Source organism: Megalopta genalis, chromosome 11 (genome assembly GCF_051020955.1).
Source record: "Megalopta genalis isolate 19385.01 chromosome 11, iyMegGena1_principal, whole genome shotgun sequence".
In the NCBI taxonomy this organism is placed as follows: Eukaryota; Metazoa; Arthropoda; class Insecta; order Hymenoptera; family Halictidae; genus Megalopta; species Megalopta genalis.
In genome coordinates this window covers 6,541,351-6,562,991 of record NC_135023.1, presented here as the reverse complement: position 1 = coordinate 6,562,991, position 21,641 = coordinate 6,541,351, and the positions used below count along the sequence as shown (strand labels likewise).

At 47.2% G+C, this 21,641-nt stretch overlaps 2 protein-coding genes across 3 annotated transcripts; both read right to left on the bottom strand.

Moving 5' to 3' along the window:
- Nucleotides 1-6,785: 6,785 nt before the first annotated feature.
- Nucleotides 6,786-8,728, bottom strand: DNApol-alpha50 (DNA primase small subunit). Of its 2 annotated transcripts, none has more exons than XM_033479906.2 (7): nucleotides 8,516-8,728; nucleotides 8,300-8,450; nucleotides 8,062-8,237; nucleotides 7,789-7,987; nucleotides 7,513-7,709; nucleotides 7,037-7,426; nucleotides 6,786-6,965 (listed from the first exon to the last, which is right to left on the bottom strand). In XM_033479906.2, exons 1-7 carry the CDS (start codon nucleotides 8,610-8,612, stop codon nucleotides 6,946-6,948), a joined length of 1,230 nt encoding a protein of 409 aa, XP_033335797.2. In that variant the 5' UTR covers nucleotides 8,613-8,728; the 3' UTR covers nucleotides 6,786-6,945. The 2 variants fall into 2 exon arrangements, with proteins under 2 accessions (XP_033335797.2, XP_033335796.2); XM_033479905.2 differs by having other exon boundaries at nucleotides 7,037-7,430; nucleotides 7,499-7,709; nucleotides 8,516-8,726.
- Nucleotides 8,729-8,989: 261 nt separating this feature from the next.
- Nucleotides 8,990-20,951, bottom strand: LOC117226065 (uncharacterized). Its single transcript, XM_033480036.2, has 5 exons — nucleotides 20,157-20,951; nucleotides 16,714-17,167; nucleotides 15,575-15,843; nucleotides 14,803-15,340; nucleotides 8,990-11,493 (listed from the first exon to the last, which is right to left on the bottom strand). The coding sequence occupies exons 1-5, from the start codon at nucleotides 20,274-20,276 to the stop codon at nucleotides 11,078-11,080; spliced, it is 1,797 nt and encodes a 598-aa protein (XP_033335927.1). The 5' UTR covers nucleotides 20,277-20,951; the 3' UTR covers nucleotides 8,990-11,077.
- Nucleotides 20,952-21,641: the final 690 nt, after the last annotated feature.

Below are 21,641 nucleotides of genomic sequence, written 5' to 3'. Positions count from 1 at the left end.
GTCGCATTATCGTCTTCCACTCGTCGAATTTCGGGCGACGTTTCCTGCGCCTAGAGTCGGACTAGTCATTCCGGTTAATGGATCCGTCGCGAGCGCCGATTTCACGTGACTATCGAAAGCAAAATCGAATTTAATCGTGGCTCGCGCGAAACTGGGGAACAAGAGCGCGATAAACTGATGGCCGACAAACTGGCCGATCTAACGAAACTAACGATTATTATAATCTCGTCCACGGTGGCTGGTAGAATTTTATCGAAAAGGAATGCTAATTGGCGGCCGAACGAGGCGAACGAGGTCGGTGAAGCGTGCACGCGGAACCTAATTGCCATTAAATGGATCCAGACTGCACGACACCGAGCATGTCAGCGCGTTTCATCTTGTTTGATATCGTCGCGAGATCGCGTGCCCGACCCATCCAACGTCCCAGTGAAAATGGAAACATTGGGAGGAATGTGTGTTCACGCGCGAGGAAACAGCTTGGAAACCTCTCCGCGAGCCTGAAAAGTAAGAGTAGAGGGATCAGCGTGAATTAGAAACGCGCGGACCGTTTAGCTTCGTTATAAACGCCGCGCCGGCTAAACTGCTTCTATTTATACAAGCTCGTAGACCTGGGCCCCGTGTTACGGGCACGAAAAGAAATTCCTCGACGCGGGGCCTCTCGGTGCGCGTTCCAACATAATCGGCCATTAATTTCTATGTATAATCGCGCGGATGGTGGCGCGAGGCTGCCTACCATTCTTCTTCCATCGCCTAGCTATGTTTCACCGCCAATCGGAACAACACCTCGGTTGCACCGTGTAATAGCGGCGGCTAGACGCCGACCGCGGACGTAATGGCCTCACCGTCGACTGGTAATTACGCTACAAATGAACAGCTGGCATAGACGTAGACGTAGCCAGTCCCTCGCGTTTCCACCGAAAGCGCACAGTTTCTCCTCGATCGTCGATCGAACGCTCTCAGGCGAGCTTGATTTTTCCCAAAACGCATCTCGAGGCGCACGTGATCAGCTCGTAAATTGCGAAGCTATGCCGCGATTAAGCAAGAATATGCGGAAATGAGACGAGAATCATTTATTAATAATATTAAATACGGCGCCCACTTCTCATTCGTTACATATATTACTGTTCCATTTAAATAAAATTAATTAAAATTTAATGAAAATAAACTCACAGATACCTCTAGTCAGACTGCAAATCTCTATACCGGATTTTGCGAACTGAAATCCGTAGAAATATAGCCATCGATTGCAAGACTCGATTTGGCATCCGTCGAAATAACTTTGCGATTTATCGGCGAGAAATATTCTGCCACTCGTTGCAGTACGACATGAATACAGTAATGTCTCCCTTACTGACGCTCAGATCGTCCACTAAAATGGATAATTTGGGGAAGAGGGGATACGATCGTTCGAGCCTTGCGGCTCGTTTTTATAATTGTGGGCAATTTATAACTATAAAAATAAACCGCAAGGCTCGAATAATCGTGTCTTCTCGTCCCAAATGATCCATTTTAGTGGACGATTACTGTAAGAGGAACAATGTTTAAGAATATCGAGGAAACGATTAGTGCTAGAAACGTGGGAACGCGGTGAATAAATCGTGAAATTTCTAAAGTCAGCCGAGGAAATGCGGAACGGTGGGTCGCGCGGCACCGAAGAAGATTTCGTACGACAGACCCAGATTTCGCGTGCGCGCCCTACCACGTTACGCGTTCGCGATTTTTCCCTGTCTTATCTACATCTCGTTCCTTTTCGAACAAAGTCCCTGTGTTACGGTTGCGGGCAGATAAGATCGGCAGCGATCCCGAACACGCGTCACGTTCGCCACGGTTTAAATCTCTTCGTAATCTGCGGAACGCATTGCGAGAAGCTGCCGGAGAGCAGAGCCAACTCGGCCTGTCTGTTCGTTGCAACTTCTAACTGTACACGCTGGCTGCACTCCCGGTTGCGCGGACACTTCGCAACGATCCTGCGAAACGTTCATCCTTAACGCGCTCGCCTCCGAACGGAAATTGCTAAAAATCATGATGTTTCTCCGGGCGGAGCTCGTTCGAAATGTCTCAAATTCCGACGAGGGATTACCGTGGTCGAAGAAGCTATTGTGAATCGGGGATGCACCGGTCGTGCACGGAAGAACGTTGAAGAACCTTGCACTTTAATCGATCGCCCTCCGAGTCGTGCGATGGGAGACGCACGACTCGATTAATGTCGAGAAGAGATATGATGTCCTCGCGAGAGATCTTCGGACCATCGAATCTCCCTATTAACGGAATGACTTACGGGCGAGCATGATTCACGCTGTAGATACCGGAACGGCTTGGTTATCAGCGATTATCTGTCGAACGAACGGAGAAACGAGAGACGGTGATTTATCACCGGCATACCAGCGATATTTTTGCCGGTCGCGTTAACGAGATAGATGATCGATTTCAAGTCGATCCTGATCGTCGATCGGCCGATACTTTCACTGGGTCGCGTTTCTCGCGACGCGACGCGTTCGATACCGATCGCACAGGATCTACGCGTGACGCGGGTCGCCTCGCCGTCAATTACACGCTCGGTAGCTCGATCACGGGCATGAAATTAATACCATTAGGAGAAAGTATACACACGCAGGTATTTGCATTTGTCGTGAAATGGAGCACGGTCGGTGTAACGACGGTATTCCGCGATAGCCTAATGGCAAGACGTACACCGGCGACGACCTAGATCCGGAAGGATCGGGCCAGCGATCGTGCCTCGATCGAACGTCGATGCGGCGGATCCTGCGTGTCGCTTATGGTCGCTGGTACTCGGTCAGCTTGGCAAAGAAAGGATCTACCGACGATCCCGAGCGATCGGGAAGTGACTCAACCGCTGATCGATCGCGGTCTAGCCGCGGCAGCAAGAAACGATTCTTCCCTGAATCGGCCGATCGACAAAGAACCCTGGAATCTTGTCGCAGGGACTTTTAGAGCGGTGACGATTGGACGATCGAGAGTATCGAGACCGGTTGCTCTTCCGAGAAGAACTCCCACGTGTTGCAAACGAAAGTATCCGTGCGGCGCGAGACGACGATTTCCTGGTACGTGCCCTTTTATATCTGAAAACGGCGCACGATTTCTACGCGACAGATAGTCGGAAAATTTTCACGGTCGCGCGGGATCGTGTACATTCGAACCCCGAGCATGGAACGGCCGTTTCCTGGTAACCTACCCTTTTGTCTCTGAAAACGGCGCACGATCGCCGCGACAAAAAATCGGTAAACTTTCTCAGCGGCGTGGAATCGCGAGCGTTTGTACTCCGAGCATGAAATATCGATTTCCTAGTATCTCATAGTCCGCGGAATGCTCTATGATCTACGCGAGAAACATAATTATGCGCATTCCGGTTGCGGGGGAGTTACGCCGATAGGACGTCGATTTCTTGGCATCGGATGCGTTCACTTCTCAAAGTAGTCCATGATCGTCGCGAGCAAATAAATTATATAGAAACTCTTTTAAACGGAGTTCCCGCTTGCGAGGCAGAAAATAACTAAAAACACTTTCTTGCCGGCGGACTTACGTGCGAATAGAGATCTCGAAATGTATCGCGTGCGCGCGAGCAGTCTTTCGCCCAGCGTTCGTAATTCGCGGCATCGAAATTAGAGGACTTCAGAGACGGATTTTCTCGAGGTGTTAAGGTAGGAAGGTGGTAGCGGTCGTTGAATAGGCGCATAATTGGTTTATCCCGTTTCGCTCGGGATTCCGCGAAAACGGGAAACTTTCTCGTTACGATTTCTGACCGGTGTCGATTCAATTACCCGCGGTTCCATTCGCGGAACGGCCCGACAACGTCCGGCAGAAGAAGATCGGACGAGAAATGGGTTAATTGTCTTCTAAAAGACGCCTCCTGTGGCCGACGTAACGCGACGCGAGCTCTAGTCATTACGCTCCCCGTGTGGATAAATAAATTAGGTGTTGCCGGCGCGCCTCGTTTGCTCGTTCCGCGGACCTGTCCCGCTTGTTACTTACTCATTGTCAACCTTCTTCTGCGTTTTTCGGCGAAACCGTGCTCTCGTTAGCGTACTCGCACGAATTCCTAAACACTTGGAATTCCTTCTTCTTCAGCGTTTAGGCCGTTAACGAGGCGCGGGATAATTGCTGCAGCCCTGCTGCGATCCTCGAAATAATGCTTTAAGAGGAGCAGTCGTCGCCGTTGGGAATAATTTTCTGGCGCAGAATTTAGCGGAGTCTCTGGAATTATTTGCGATTCGAGTGCAGCTCTGCGAGTCTCGGTGCAAGCATTAATTAAAGTGCAACTTGATGGGTACGATTAGTAGCAATGTTTAAAAAAGAATTGATTTAAAATATAAATGAAAATCCGTCAAGTTGACTATATATTTGTAGCTTTTGTAAGAATCAATTTAGGTGGTCGCTTTCCTGGTTCATCTTTAGAACAATTATACTATGCTATGCCATTAGTTCTCCGAAGCAGGATTACTCCTTTATAAGAAGCGAAATAAATTTGAAAAACAGGACTGTGTGGATAAATAATTACATGTGGAAGCGAATGGTCCAGTAGTTTTTACCGTAATGAATTAAGGAGCATTGTCTCGGGTGTCAAGGAACAGTTAAACGGATCTCCCTGACCCAAAGTGTTCGCCATTACCGCCACTCGTGTCTCTTTTTTTCTTGAAATTTCGCTCTTTAATCGGCGCGTTCACGCGGTTAGTTTGTCCGAGTGCTGATGATTTCTGTCGATCTCGAGGTATTTCGTTATTCGTCATTGCCGGACTAGAACGCCCAGGGAAAAGTAAGCACGGCCTGGTTTCGAAAGCGCGCGACTTTCAAAATTTCTCGGATCGAGGCGATGAATCGATCGGATCTTAGACGGTTTCGTGGCCGCTGCACCGGGGCACGGCGAATTTCTTCGGGCGTCGACGAAAGTATTCGAAAGTACGTGATCCCTGGGCAGAAAAGTTAACCTAAAAATCGTGAAAGTTTTCACGCGATGCCGATTTGTCAGGCTGGCAACGACGAGATCCAGATTTAACGGATCCCAGGCGTTCCATGGATCCTCTCGACCCGTTTTCCGTTCTTTTTTTTCCCCACCTTCTAACGCGATCGTTCCGCCGGTTTTTCACCGATCCCGATGATTTTTTGGATTAAAGGGGGCCGCGGTGCATATCGATCGCAAGAAATCATTGTTCTTGCCGCCTCGTGTCCATTACGATCGCGGTGGGTGGACCGATGGAAAGCGAATCGAACGAATGATCCTAAGTGCCCAAGGTTTTTTTTTATCGCCGATCGATCCACTGCCCCGTGTTAACCGAGTTTGCCTGGCCCGCAGGCTGCTCTTAAAAACTGCTGGAAAAAAAGTAATTCCTCCGATCGACCGTAATTACAATCCTAATCGAGTGTGACCAACCGCTGTACCATTTACCAGAGAAGTAGATTAAAGCCATGTTTCCTCTCCTCCGTGCCTCTTTTGAATATTTCAGCGAGCGCAGCAGTTTCTCGTCGATTTTTCGATGTGTCCATATTCCCGCGGACGATTAAATCGCGAGCAAAAAATCGGCGCGGTGGCGTCAAGATTCTTCGAGCAGCCGCTCGTAATTATTGGGACCGTCGACATTCTGCTCGGATTACGTTCGGGCACGGTTGCTGCGACAGTCAATGCGAGGGCCTTCTTTGGCAGCTTTTATTGCTAATTCGTTTTTGCTAGGGACACATTTGCTGACTTCTCCGCAATGAGCAGAAGTGTTTACCCCCGTCGATTGAACATCGCACGGTAAAAGCGAAGGTCGAACATAAAATCAGTTAGAAAATTCTCAGCATCATCGACGACTGCCGGTCGCAGCGTTATTATTAGGACGGTAATTTTTAAGTAGAAAGCGATCGGCTGGCAGCACGCGAAACAATAAATTTTCCAGCTGCTGCTCGAACATAATTTTCTCAATTAGAAAATTCTCAGCGAAACCGATGGGAGAAAGAGTTATTATCGGGCCAGTGATTTTTTTTTTAGGGAAGAGCAATCAGAAGCAACGACCGGGCACGTAGCAACTCGCGAAACGATAAATTTCCCAGCGGTTGCTCGAGATTGAATTAAACAAAGAACATCCTCGGGTGCCCTATGAAAGAATCATCTCACGTTGTTGCTGTATTTCACGCAGGAACAGGGAAAAGTAACGGGGGCAGACAGAGACATGTGTACGTGCGGGGAAAGTGATTTTTTCGCGAAATCCTGCCAATCGATCTCACCGATGGCACGGTGACAAGACTCGTCGACGGCTAGACGGGTTATCTGGACGCGGGGATCGACTGAATGGGCAAACAGGCGAGGCGTGAGGCCGATTAAACGATGATCGTGATTTTCCTTCATTAGCCGGCAGCTCGATGTTCTTTCAAGACTGCCGACTCCGTGTTAGGACTTTGTTGGAAGTCGTGATACAGCCTATGACCTAAAACCTTGATGGGAAACTTGTGCCGCAAAGTCAAACATTTCTTCATCCGACATGTTTGCTTGCTCATTGTCAACATTTTTATAGGATGTAATGGATAGTTCGAAGGAAAATCTCTTGTGTTTGTAGATAATTGATTTTATAATATGTTCGTGTCGCTTTGAGATGAACAGTGAGTTGAAGAGTGTACTTCAATATTTTAGACATTTTTAATAGCTTTTTCTTGAACACTAATTTATCAATATGCTGAAAATTAATATTTTAACGTTCGATCGCGCGGAATGAGATTATTAGAACTTTATTTATCGACCTAGAAATACTTCCAACTTTATCTACCGAAGGTAAAGGACTCGAAACATCATAAACTTCTATAAATATAAAATACTTTAATAGAGTTTAATAATAATAATAATACTAATACTAATAATACTAATAATAATAATAATAATAGTAGTAGTAATAAAATAGAAAAATATATTCGTGTTCCCTTTATATGTACTTTATCTTAACATTTGTACAACATAAATTAGTACTCCATTGTCGCATCTGCAAGGTAAAGTAGACCAGGGTTAAAAATGCAATTTCACATTAAATTAACAAGACAACGGGATACATACCGCTCTCTCGAATTTTTTGTCCCTTTCTCTCATTTTCCAGGTTCCAAAGGAATTCATGAAATAGTCGCATCGATTTATTCAAGCTAGTCTTTTTGTAGTCCTTGATTCGCGTTTTAGTTAAGTCGTTGGTCTCCTGCTCGGCTTTATCTTTCGCATCGAACTCGTTTATCTCCTCGATCAGCGATGTTATAGTTGGCACCTTGTCAGGTTCGAATTTGTCAACGGTGTTTGCGGTAAACGGTATGCAAACTTTGCCAGTTTTTGGGTGAACACAGAATGGGGCCTTTAGAAGATGGTTTAGTCCCTTGCTGACATTTATATCCAGTCTTGGGTAGGAATACTGTATCATTACTTCCTCGATTATGTGACGGTACTGGTACCACTTCTTGTCTACCTAGAAACAAGCCTTAAACAATGCTTGCTGAAAACGAAATTATAATAGATTTTAAGAATGTTTCTTACCCCTGTTTTCTTGCCTTTTATGAACTTTACAAAAACATTCCATCTGTCTTTGCTAGTGCTGCATTGACTAAATAACGTCTTCAACTCCTGTCTGTCTTCGTCGTCTGCAATAATCTGCAGAAACTTGGACACGCCTTCTTCCGTGCCTAGTATATTCTGCTCTTCTATACAGAAAGGCACAAAGACAGGTTCTATCGTCTCCAAAGCGCGTCTGAGAGTAAAATAATTGCATTTTTATTAGTAACAGGTCTTGGTTGAGTGAAAAATTAGTCCGATTAAATTTTACATACTTGATGGAATGGTGGATTTTGTCTCCGGGCAGATTCACTTTCTTCTTTGTATATTCTCCGCCCTCTAGGACCTGTAGATACTCTGCCACTGCAGTACGCTCGTAGCTAGTCAGTTTGCGTGTACCAGAATCGCATACCCAACAATGTATGCCTCTTCTGCCAGAGAAGATCCACAAAATGTGCTTGTATCCAAAGTCCACTGAAAAAATCAAACTTTATTCGAATTCATGAACGACGAAGTTGCCAACATTTCATGAATTATTGTCCACTTACGTCTTAGAGCACTATCCAGAATCTTACAGGCAAGTGCCATGAACTTCCAGCACTTGGAACAAATATCTGCACCGCTGCAGCATGTTCTGATTTCGTCGTAATCTGTCATATCTATATCGAACACCAATTCCCTCTCTGTAGGTTGGAAATTTGTGCCCTTATGGCGATCCTTGGGACTGAACACAATAAAATTATGTAGTTTAGTCATCTGATATCAAAAGCATTGACAAATACTCACCAGTAATTATACACTGCACCAATGTCGATCTTAAAAGGAATCAGCCTCTTAACCTCATGTTGCAGGTCCTGTGTAGTCATAAATGACTGGTATCTGATATAAATGTCATTGTGTAAAGTGAAGGAAAATTCTCTGCGACTGAATAGGTTCGCTGAAAAAACAATCCATTCTCATTAATCTATTCAAATTCTACATGGAAGAGTGCGATTGACATACAATTTCCATAACTCAACCATCGAAAGAAATCGTGAAAAGGAAATAATCTGGTGTAGTAGATCGGCATTAAGTCAGCCAAGTTTTCCACGTCTCCCATGCTGTCAATTTCTTGAAAATTCCACTAAAAAGATTCAAAGCTTGAAACGCCGAACACTGGTCGAGAATTGGAACAGTTTATGGCGGGAAAATGTATCGGCATGAAACAGACAATTTGAAGATGGCACCCTCCTTATCAGAGCTTCGCGAGTCTCGTTATAAAGGGCGCTGCTAAATAGTAGAGAAAATCGCGCTAATTTCAAATATTCGTGCACAGCTGATTAGCAAAGGACAGCTCCCCATCGACTGATTGGACAAATTTGAATTGCTAGAATCAGAAGTTCTCGACGTTCGGGAAGAATAAACGAGACCGTGAAATTTGTGTCACGTGTATTTCATCGGGTTTAGGTTCGCGGAGGTGTAAATAAAGGGTAAAGGTGTATTTGACCGTAACTTTTATTTTCTAATGTCGTTACACGTATACTGAATCAAATTTAGAGTGTAGTACCATCAACCCTTTTACATAGTGCAAAAATAGAACGGTTCTATTTTTGAATAAACATTACTGGTAGGAATGTATCGTTGAACTTATCTAAATAGAAAAAGGAGAAAACGCCTGTCAATGTTCCGTTTCAACGTCGACGACACTCACATATACGTGTACCCGATCACAATTCGTCGGAAGATGAATCCCGTCGAATCAAAACCAAAGGAAAACTGATTAAACGTAAGTACAAGCTATCAGAAAATTCAAACAACCACGAGTCACGTTCTGTTCACGGTGTGTGGATTTCTTTTATTTACAATTCATGGTGAAGAAAATGTCGTGGGAACTTGTGTGTAGCGCCTAGCGCGCGCGCGCGCGCATGTTTGCGTGTGTGTGTGTGATTCACCGTGTGTAGTATACATATATATTCTATATATATTGTATATATATATATATATATAAAGTAAAAACGAATCGGACGATCGCGTCACCTAAAACTTATCTAAGCGCAAAAAAGGAATCGAAGATGAGGCGAGGAATTATGGTCTCTCGAGGTCGAAGATTAATGTCAGGATGCTACTAACATACAGTATGATACAGTCTTCGTTGCCGGTGTTCTCGCACACAGCAGTTTTCGATTTTTAAATACGTTTCGTACGGTGAAAATGTGTCGTTCGAACCCGATCCGATCCGATCCGCGAACTTCTCTCGCGTGATATGATACCAATTTTTGGCCATAATGCAACCCAACATTCGTGTTCTCTCTCTTCTATCAGATTACTTGCAGATTGCAATCTTTACAAATTCGTTTAAAAAAAAAAACAAAAAAAACAACGATTATTACTAGATTGCGAATGTTATGCGTTTGCAGCTCGTAGATATTTACAAAAAGCAGCACGAGTTTACGCGAAAGTAACGACTAAGCACGAGTACGAATGAATCATCGAGTTTACGCGAACGTAAGGACTAAGAACAAGTACGAATGAATCATAGTAGTAATTTTAGAAAAAAGCCGATGCGATAATTATTTTAGTCGCGACGCATTAAAGAAAAAAAAATCGATCCCTGATCGAACAATAGCTTGGTGAAAATGTGCTAAGCTTGCATAAAAGTGCACAACGCCGAGGAAATGGATATCGTTCTGCACTATAGCCAGAGAAGTATAGTCTGCGGCAGCCCCAGCCCCAGGAAAAGTATGAAACGAAACTGATCCACCGGCTAATCGAGAAATCTATCGCTCACTAAAGGATGGAAACGTACGCTTGCTACACATTCTCGTATATGTTTCCTTGAAACGAATTATCATCGACGAATTGTCCGCGGTCTGCCATACAACGTTTCTCTGAAAATTGTCTTTCTCGTATGGCAAGCCACGCACGTACATATGTATATATATAAATTGTATTCTTTTCAAATTAAAGCTACGATAGGTATACATATATATAATATATAGTATATAATATATATCTCTCTGTGTCAGTTTTACGTTGTCTATTATAGTAACTATGTACAAATATCTCTTACCATCGGCAACAGCAATAATAATTGTAAAACTCTCGTAATAAATTCTCCTTATAAATAGATAAATCCTTAAATATCGTTCAATCGATAAAAACTCTTGGAAAAATTCACCTAAAAACGATCGGTCCTACGCGATCCTCGACTAAGAAGCCAATGTAGACCGACCCGTCTCGCGGGACGTCGATCGCAGCGAGCGCCGATTCTTCGAAAATTCATCGAGAAAACGAACTCTCGTTCGCGTCGGAGACTCCGTCGCGTTTCGGCGCGGGAAGAAAATCGAATGAAAGCGAAAATGGGCTCTCGCGATGGTCCATGCAGCGAAAATCGAATGAAAAACGCTCGAACGGAGCCTGGTTCTTCGATCTGTGGTCCAGCGGAAGTCGAGACGGCCCTGTGGTCTCCCGTGGTTCTCGGAAACACCGTGGAGAAAATTATCGATTCGAAACGAATCGTCGGCTCTTGGGGGTCCAGGGGGAGAGAAGATCTCGTGAAGGGCCCGCGATCGTTTCGAGCCGCCCTTATTGTTCCTGGGGCACCTTCAGCAGCACCGTTCTGGTGCCCTCCGAGTCCGAGATGTTGATCTTCAGCTCGTTTGTCAGCGCCTCGAGCTTGTCCACTACTTTGCCGTTCTTTGACCCGCCGGGATTAGGCGGGGGCCACACGTCGTCCAACGGAGGCTCGATGTACTTCCGGTTTGATATGAAGATCATGCTCTCCTTTCTTCCGCAGAGCGTGCCCCCGACGTGATCGGACGACGAGACGCATTTCGGGGCCGGTTCCGTGTCCAGGCGAGGACGTTTGTAAAGGGGCGGCTGGATCACCGGGCTGTAATCGTGATCCAACAGTCCCTCCACCTCCTGCAGCAATTCCTCGCCGTATTGCTGCAGCTCCTCGTCCATCAGCTGCTTCGTGTAGAGTAGCGTTCGGGAGCGACCTGCAATTCCAATGAATTTCGTCAGCATTTCTCGAGATCTTTAGCTTTGCGGCAAAATACGTATTTTTAGAGTTCTAGCAGACTTGAAAGGAATATAAAAACTCTTCCATATTTTAGTTATATATGGTCGTACATATATTTATTATTACTATTATTACACACAATAATAATAATAATACTAAGCGAGTAAGACGTTACTATAAATGCGATAAAAAATGTCCCGCCGTTTCCTCCGAAATAGGGCAGCGAAGTTCTCCGTCCGGACGAAGGTTGTTGCGTCATCCACACGCACAAACGACATAACAGCCGAAGTGCGAAGAGCATATCAATTGGAATTATCAGTGTCTAGATAAAAATAACGGAGAACTAAACAGGAATTCGAAGATGCCGATCGAAGGGAATCGTGAATCTCGCGCGGAAGTTGAACAGAAACGCGCGTTTTTTTCAGTTTTCATCGATCGAACTATCGATCGAGCTCACACTAATCCAATTACGCTGCCGATCGGAACGGTCGAGCGTGAAAAATAGGCGAGATCGCAACGGCGATATTGTGCTCGAGGCAATTTCGACGATGCAGTTATCATGTTTACGCGTTCGCTCTTATCGTCGGCACGAAGTAATTATCTCGGCTAGTGGTTACACCGTCGTTAATCGTTCTTCGGTGCACATACATAGTATGTATTTGCTCAGTCCTGATGCGGCTGCTCGGCGTGTTTCGTAACCGAGCCGGGAAACTGGTTACGAAGCGCTCCACGTACGCGCCACCGGTCCTAAACTCCTAACGTTTGAATTTTAATCAAGTTCAATGACACCTCGGGGGCCCTCGTGCCGTCTAAAACCTCGGGAACTGTTCGGTCAGGTATAATTCCCTAGCCGTAGGTGATTGGGTTACGTCAGGGAGAAGCATTCTCTGGCCGAACCTCGCGCGACGACCAATTAAAAACATTATTTTCCCGCTTTTACCTCGATCCTAATCGAATTGAGCTCGACGAAGAGTTTCGTTTGGCAATAGATTGAAATTTACGAGCGTTCGAGAACGCATACGATTATTAAATACTCAGGAAATTTAGCAATGAAAATAATTTCTTGTTTCCGTCGCGTGCCTTCGATCCGATCGAATCGTAATCGACAGGAAACGTTGCTTGGGAATTAATCGATAGGAATTCGAATATTCTATCGAATATTGCTGGGGTGATAAAAATATGAGTGCGCGTTAGATTACAGCGCTGGATAAACTGCACGCGAATCAATAACATTGTATGTAACGCTACAAGGAAAAGAAGCCTCATCGTCGATAAATTGCGGTCGACGAAACAACGCAAGGTTGCGTTTTATCGTCGGACACACCGAGGGTGCGTCCAAATTAATCGGTTGATAATGCTCGAGAAAGTGGACGAGATCGTCGAGATGGATCGCTGGATCGGCGGGAAAGGATCGGGAGCTTTCTTGCCCTCGTTTAGAAAGTAGCTGGGCAACTTCTGCTCGATCTCGCAGCCTGCTCCGGTTTCGACACGCCGCGCCGCGGTGTTTAATATCGGGCCCATAGCTATTTCGCTTTCGAAATATCCTGTACGTCTCGTTATCAGTACCCTATCGTAGCCATCTGATAAAATCGACGGGCAACGATCACGGGAACAGAGGGAGGTGCGACGCGAGTCGACGATCTCGAGGAATTAATTTCGATTACTTCTTCAGTGCTGATCGCGAAACTTCGATCCTCCGATTTGATGAATCGTAGAACCACGGAGAACAAGAATCAGTGTCGCAATCAGAAATCCCGCTGATATCGTATCGTTATTTTTTCCATGGCGCAATTCGTGCTCCAGCGATTAGCGGAATCCGCTGCGACACTATTTTCGAAAACCATCGAATGCTAATCGATCGTTTTCGCGTCGGCTAGGATTCTCCTAATATTCACAGCTTGCGGCTTGCCTTGGATTACGTTGGCGCTACTTGGAACTCTTTCATTTATTTATTTGTATTTTATATTGGCCGTCGATCGAGCCCGAAGCACGCTATCGTGAAAACAAGAAGGAACGAAGGAACAGCGTTTCCGCGTCGCGTCGTTCTACTTAAATATTTTAACGCAACAAACGGAGACGAACGAGAACGTCGTGTTATAAAAAAATGATCGAAATTAAGAGCTTACGGTTACGTAATCCGTTCACCTAACGTCACTCGATTATCTGGGGTTACCCAATCGCGACTCAAGATAATGAATACAACGTCGGCGTCGATCTGTTCGACGATCGCATCTTTCCATGTCGATGCTACTCTCTCCCACGTGTAGGCGAACAATTCCAAAATACCATGAATTCAACTGTGAAGTTCGCTATCAACGACGTGTCGAGGACGCCCGGTTATCATCCTCCTACGCATTTACAGAAACCCAGCGACGAGTTATCGCTTCGAGTCTACGAGACATTTAAGCTTCGGTGCGAAACAATTACGGTCGATCACCTAAGTTCGAAACGACTCGGAAGCCAATGAGTCTCGTTATTAACGCCGCTGCGAAATTGATGACTGTCTTTATGCAAAATTATCGCGATCCATGCATCAACAACTGCGACCGCGTGAAACGTCGACACAGCACCTGGATTAAATTGCCAGCGTAGTTCCTAATTGCCGAGGCGTCGCGAAAATTTGATTCGCGAATTAAAAAATCGTCCCGCAAAAATGACAAAATGGTGGCTCGTCGTTTCGTTGCTGGCGCGGGTAAAAAGCCGCTCGACCGTGCGAGCAACGAGCGAGATCGAGAAGCAGCAAACCGCAGGACGTGAAAGCCAAAGCGAAACAGAAGAAAAAAGAAAGGAGCACTCTGCAGGGCTGTGCCTTTCACAATCCCGTGGGGTTCAATGTTCCAGGCCATGCCAGGGGAGCGCTATCAAACCCATTCAGCTCGCGTAACCGCTAATATAACGGTCCGAAAAGGTTCGGCGAGCTCGCGACACTCGTCGGGCTTCGGACAGCCTCGAGATTCTTTTGCTCCCTACAAAAATTATGCCGCTTCGCCTGATATTCGTCCGGCAATATTTTCTCTAACCCTCGAACGATAATCTGTTCTAGCACAGTTTTACAAACGAGCCTGAAGCTTTTCTTAGATCGCGAAACGTGGAGAAAAAGAAACTAAAATTAGTGCATCCGGAGACATATTAGCTCGGTTAGAAAATTTGTCCCCGTCAGCCCCCGTTCGAATCGCTATTCTATCCCCCCATGGATTTGCCATAACCAGAGAGATCGGAGATTCATTCTCGCTGTCTTGGTTCGGGAATAAAAATACCGTTGCATACGAAGAAGCGTTCCACTCACCAGCCAACGGTGGCATTTTCTCAGGCTGCTCCTGCTCCTTGGCGAGCTCGTTGCTGGAATTGGAGTGCGGTCGCAGATTCGGTACAGCGACCAGGGCCAACGAGAGCAACAAGACCATCAGACAGGTAGCAGGCTGCGCGCTCTTGTTGCCCTTTTGCAGCAACGCCTGCAGCCTCTTCAGCTGGCCGGCCAGGCTCTGGTTTTGCGACTGGAGCGCCTTGATCTTCTTCAGCAGGCTCATGTTCTCCTCGGTGCACTGCTTCACTCGATCCTCCAACCCGTCCACGTACTCCTTTTTCCTCTTCCGGGAGTCCTGGGCGGAGATTTTGTTGCGGATCTTGCGCCTGATCCTCTTCAGCTCGCGCTCCTCGTGCTTCGTCAGGGGATAATGCGAGGGCAACGTGATCCCCTCTTTCTGGAGCAAACGTTTCTCTTCCGCGTTCAGCTTCAGCCTTGGATAAGGGGAGTCGGACTCCGACACCTCGTCGCTGGAGTTGCAACCCTTCTCGCTGCTCGAGTCCTCTTGCTTGATGGTCATCTGCGCGAAACAAGAGCCCAAACATTTTAGCGAAATTCTCGCTTCAGAGGCATTCGGCTGACCGATCGTTAAACTGCGGGTCTTTACAAATCTACGTTATTTGTAAGATACTCTTATAGTACGATGAAAACAATACCACGATAAAATTATTATTTAAAAATTGTCTTAAGATCTCGGAGGCCCTAGTTCGCTAAGTAAAAGTTAGCAAAAGTTAGTGTTTCATTTGCGACATACTTGGACAGGTTTGTTGATGATGTTCGCCTGGTTGATCTTGAAGCCCTTCAGGTTCCTCGCCTGCGACGCGTTGATGATCTTGATAGTCCTCACGTCCTTCATGTCCTTGAGACTCACCGGCAACAGGATCGATCTCGGGTTCACAGAGCCCATCGGCGTCACGCGTATCAATTGTCTCATGTTTCGTTTCCCGTTGCTCGCGACGTTGCGCACATTTAGCGTGTTGTTCTCCTGCGGCGCGGCCAGTACCTGCTGCTGCGCTATTTTATCTAAAACGAAAACGTTCATCTCTGCAAGCTCCCTGGATCGTTAAATCCTCTCATCGTCCTATCGAACAACGACTCGTCGTTCCTCGTCTAAAAATAAAGGTCCCGCTCTGAAATGCTGATCGATTCCTCGATGAACTATTATCTCTTCGACCTTGAGCGAGTTCCAGTATCTACTATCTGCTCTATAATTTCCGATGTGTATGGAGAAATACGCGACATCTGTTCAAACGGCGTTCATCTGGCGAACGAACATTATCTCCGGTTCTAGCGGATAAACAAGCGCGACGGACCGAACAATATCTACGACTTCGAATTCCTTCAATAACCGCGGTGTTTCTATGCCGCGATGTACAGCGAAGCCACCCTAATTGACGCTTAGATTGTACACAAAAATGTGTACAGTTTGGGAAGAGAAGATATGATTATTATACAGCTCGTTCTTATAGTTGCCGATTGTCAATAATTCTAAAAATGAGCCGTAAGACTTGAATAATCGTATTTGCTCTTCCCAAATTGGCCATTTTTGAGCGTCCTCGAATCACGGGATTCACGAAATCAATTTCATTCAGAATCGTAAACGTTCCGTCGAAATTCCAGCGTCCTAGTAAATTCGGTTCGAAGCGTTGCTTGTATTAAATCCAGCAAGCGAAACAACGTCAACCCGAAGAAGCAGGTCAACAAACCGCAACAATTGATGCGTAAGAAGATGAGCGGACCTGATAAATGGCTGCTTTGAAATCATCGAAGGCGTCACCCTCGCGAGAGTTAATAATCGTAAATCGTGCGAGTTCATCGCGCAGAAAATCATCGCCTCTAGCGCACCCTGTCTCCCAAACAATTCTATATAGTTCTACCAAAATCCTCGGTTACCTAAATCGACGGCCGGTGACTCCGCCACGATGGTCGCGCTGGCATCGGCCAAGGTGTTATTAGGGTTCACGACTGCCACCAAGGTGTGCTCCACGTCCATCTCTTCGGCAACGTCTGTCACGGGTGAGCCGATGTTGGAACTGACCACCGACCTGATCGGACTGTCCACACTGCCCACCGATTGGTTCGGACTGTCCAAAGACTCGAAGTCCATAAAGTTCTGTTCGTCCGGACTGTTCATCTCGGAGTTGCTGATCTCCACTTGATCCTCCTCGATGGGCAGCAAAGGGCTGAGCTGCTGCTCGCAGGAGAGGCTGAGCGCGCTCGACAGCCCGCTGTCCGAGGAAGAGGACGGAATCGTGTCCAGGTCGTTCTCGATCAGGTTGAACTGATTGTCCTCCAGCTTGAAGATGGAGTCCAGGAAGTCGTCGGGGTTCGACGGCCATTCTTCCGCCTTGAACATCAAACGGGGACCGCGTGCGATTATTTCTAGCCGCCTGGAAACCTGACCGCACGCTGTTCGGACAGTTTTCGCATTGCGGTCGCAAACGACGCGAAACAATGCGAAGTTCTGTACAACCGATATTTGATTTCTCTGTCTTCGCCGCGAGGTTGCAGTCATTATCTTACGGTTCGTTAAGAATTCATCGCGCCGTCCGTAGGCTCGCAAACAAGCGACCAGGCGTGCGGCGCAGGATAAATGTTAATTCGAGAATATTTCCCAGGTGACGCGCGAGGGGCCGCAGATTTCATCGGCGGCTGTTTTCCCGCAGGTTTTCCTGTCCGGCTCCGGCGTTATCGATCCAAAAGCATCGGCTTTGTTTCTCGATACCGAAACGGTCCCGATCGCGGCACCAACAATTCCCGTTGATGATCGCGTGCTCCACTTACATACGTACGTGTGCCGGTTGAAAGTCGGGCTAATCGACTTAGCGAAGCTTGAGAAATGGCCGCGAGCATGGTGCGAGCCGCGAACGCGAACGTTTGCCCAATGTCAGTTAACCCAGTTCCCGAGCTATGGTAAATATAGTTAAGCGATGATTCTCGAGCGGATTCGGGGATCCTGCGATTGTTGCGCGGCTCTCCGCGCAAAAAGACGAGAACGAGCACGACCCCGCGACTCCAATAATTACCAGGAGCTAGGAACAAACGAGCGCGTCGTGCCGAGAAGACCGCGACATTGTCCGAGATCCAGCAGCGAGGTCTCGGGACGAGGCACGAATTATGTTTTTTCCATACAGTTTAAAATATACTAAAAATAAATCTGAGCTAACGCTTGGTAGTCGTGTATTTTTCCAAGCGCGAACAAGCTGCTTTTCGTGGATCAAACTCCAGCCGTCCGACGGTCTTCGCGATTTTATCATCGGGACAGAGTAAACATGCTTGGTCGATGTATTTTTAGAGGTTTTGCAGCACAATCTCTGAATTCCTTTGAATTTTCCATTTCGTCGGTCCGTAATATTTTTGAAAATGCTTGCGAGATATGTACATACATATTCTGTGGAGATCCGTGGAACTGCATATACAGTAATGTCTCTCTAATTGGCGCTCGGATTGTCCACAAAAAATGGACAATTCGGGAAGAGGAGATACGATTAATTTGAGTGTTGCGCCTCGCTTTTATAATTACCGATTCTCAGCAACTATAAAAACGAGCTACAAGGCTCGAATAAGCGTATCTCCTCTTCCCAAATTGTCTATTTTTGTGCACAATCTGAGCGACAATTAGGGAGACATTACTGTACATAGTTGCAGTATCGACTCGAGCGAGCAACTCTAAGCAAACATGAGAACTGGTATGCGTCATAGTGTAATTATAAAGCGGGCTGTCTCCCGGACTCTTTTCGAATCCGACGAAAGTCCTCGTTTAGTCCCCCTGGGGAAAATGATTCAGAAATTTTCAAGACTAATCGCAGGGAGTCCCGTAAGATAACGGGACCCCGCGTTCGAAGGTCGCACGCCACGATGAGTAACTCTTCGCGTTCTCGGTCTGATTCGATACCCGAGGCCCCCTGTGCACCTTCGTCGCAGGTAACCAAATCGATTAACCTGGAGAACAATGCGGACTACATGTGTGTATCGCTCGACCATTGACCGTGGAAGGACGCAGGGTGCGATTCAACTTCGAGTCGCAGGGTGCAATTCGGTCGGATGCATTCGTGGAACGCGCGTCGTAAATCAAAGCGGAGCTAATAAGACTCGTCTCGAACCGGAGTTATACCGATGGTGTCCGGCGATGTGCTATCGGGGAATCCAAGATGGCGGCAATCGCAGCGCCGGCACGTGCATCCGACCATTCCATATGTTACAAAAACTAGACGAGACTGTGCGGTAATTACAGCTGTTCGAATTTAATTGCCGTCCGACGGCTCTTCCGGAGGAATCGTAAACAAAATTCACCGCAAGAAAAATACGTTCGCTCGGTGTTTTCAGTGACGGCCGCGGATAAAACGCTGCTCGTCCAACCGCGACGTTTTTTAAAAACGATTACGTTAGTTCGCGATGATAATCGGGATTTTTCTAAACCGGTCTCGTCCTTGTTGCGGCGATCATTGTTCTCCAAACGGGGACGGTGCAACGCGAGGCTCGCGGAGCCGTCGCCGTCGCCGTCAGCGTGCCGAGCGTGCACGCGCGGCGCACGTGGGTCGCACATACCATATGTTAACTCGAATAGCTGGAAACGCCGGAATCTAACGGGGCCTTTCGTCGAACAGAGATTGCTAATTGCCGGTGCTGATGTAAACATCCGGGGCGGTCCGAGAGGAATCGATTTCCGTTTCGTCGGCCGGCCAGGAATGTTTTCTTTTTTTGTAGCCATTAAACGGTTAATCGTTTGCAACGAAAGGAGACCGTGGAACGAGAATGGCAGATGCGACGAAAGTGGCACACGAGCCGGTGAAATGTGCCGCCGCCGGTTCGCGGATCGAACGTTCTCCGTCGCTGCCGCATTTTTTGGGACCGCGCGACACCTTTCTCATCCGTGCGAGATCCGGGAAGCAGGCTATCGGAATCGATAACAAGACCGCGAAGCGTTCTTTGCACCGTTCAAAAGCGATTGCGTAAAGCATGAGTCGTTTAAAAAGGTTTCGCCAGCCTTGGGTATTATTCCCGGTATTAGCATTCCGGATACCAGCCCTCTCTCTCTCTCTCTCTCGCTCTCCCCGCGAACTTCTAAAGTTTTCTCGGAGATCCATAAGAACGTCTTACATAAACGGGAAAGAAGCGTGCTCCAATATTCGGGGAAGTCGGAGGAGAATGGTATTAATACGCGAGTTACTCAATGAACCGATAATCCCGGGCGGGAAGAAAAACTCGTCACGGTTCACAGGACGGTTCGTGACTCCGTCTGGATTGGCTTCTTTTAATAGAATCTTTCTCCCGAGGGGCGTGCGTGCGGAAAGAGAGGGAAATAGAAAGAGGATCGTGTCCTGCGTGTGTCTCACCGCGATGGCGTCGTCGCCGTAGCTCTGGTCTATGAACGGCTCGTCCTTAACGTCGCCTTTCAGGAACGACTCCTCCCTGGGGAACAGGAGGTCCATCAGGTTCATGTCCGTCGACGACATAATCCCGGCAGTTCTGTTTCAAGCACCGTGTGCGCGCGACAACACTGTAGCGTGTGGAGAACCGTGCACTCTACGCTCCCATGTAACACCTGAGCCACGCACCCACGCCTTCGCCGTGCCACTGCACCGACCAAAAGATGCACCTTTCGACAGACAGCGACGACGACACACAACACGTCAGTCCCGACTAACTAACAATAAGTAACGGAGCGAAGGAAAACCGCGGTCACGGACCGACCAACGGACGGACGCAGTTCGTTTCTGCTCTCTCGCCCCACCCTGAACAGAAGCCAGGCCGTACAGCGCACTGCACACGAAGAGAGGGACCGGTTTTCAGCTCGAGCCTGCTGGCGCAAGCATATTTCGAGCAACCCGGACCGGCATCGCTCGGCCACGACCCGCCCCGATCACTCTACCGTCCCCCCGACCCGTCCTCGCGCGCTGATACAGATTTTTCGGGGGCACTGCGTCTCGGTGCTCCGCGATCTGACAATCGCGAGTCTGTTTGTTTTCCGAGAACCGAGAATACTGAACCGCACTCGGCCCTAGACGATTGTCAATTGAACTGCCAGCTGCCAGCGTGGCAGTTAATGCGTCACACAGGCGCACCACCGACCCGAGTCGCGATTGGTCGAGAACACGCACGCAACGATACCTCGAGGAATCGAGACGCGACGCGACCCGCTTCAAACGCTCTTCTGGACTGACTGACGAAATCGTGGATCAATTTCGGCCGAGATTTCGCCGGTGCTCTCTCGCTCGAGCTCGAGAGGAAGAGACGCTGCGGAGAGACGGTTACAATTTGTCTGACGTTGATAACAGCACTGTTTACAACGAGATCAGCCTGTCTCTTCTGCATCGAGCGTGCTTGCTCGGTTTTGGCGCGGGATCTACGCTTTCTTTTTGGAAAAGATTGCTTGTATAGATGCTGTTCGATCTCTCTCGGGCTTACCGAAGAAATCTGTTGCTTTCGGGGTTAAAAATATTAAGAGCAAATATGATTTATAAACCTTAATAGCCTGTCTCTTCTGCATCGTGCGTGCTTGCTCGGTTTTGGCGCGGGATCTACGCTTTCTTTTTGGAAAAGATTGCTTGTATAGATGCTGTTCGATCTCTCTCGGGCTTACCGAAGAAATCTGTTGCTTTCGGGGTTAAAAATATTGAGGGACAAATACGATTTATAAACCGTTCATGTAGATCGTTACTGCGATGCATCTATGCCATGTGCGCATTTATAAAACGCGACAATACCTATGTATGTACATGGCATATACTCCGTCACATCTGTAGTCTATTTTCATCGTAAAGACATGTATTTGGGGTCTTTCGGTGAAGTTCCAACGAACTTAAGAAAGTCGCATATTT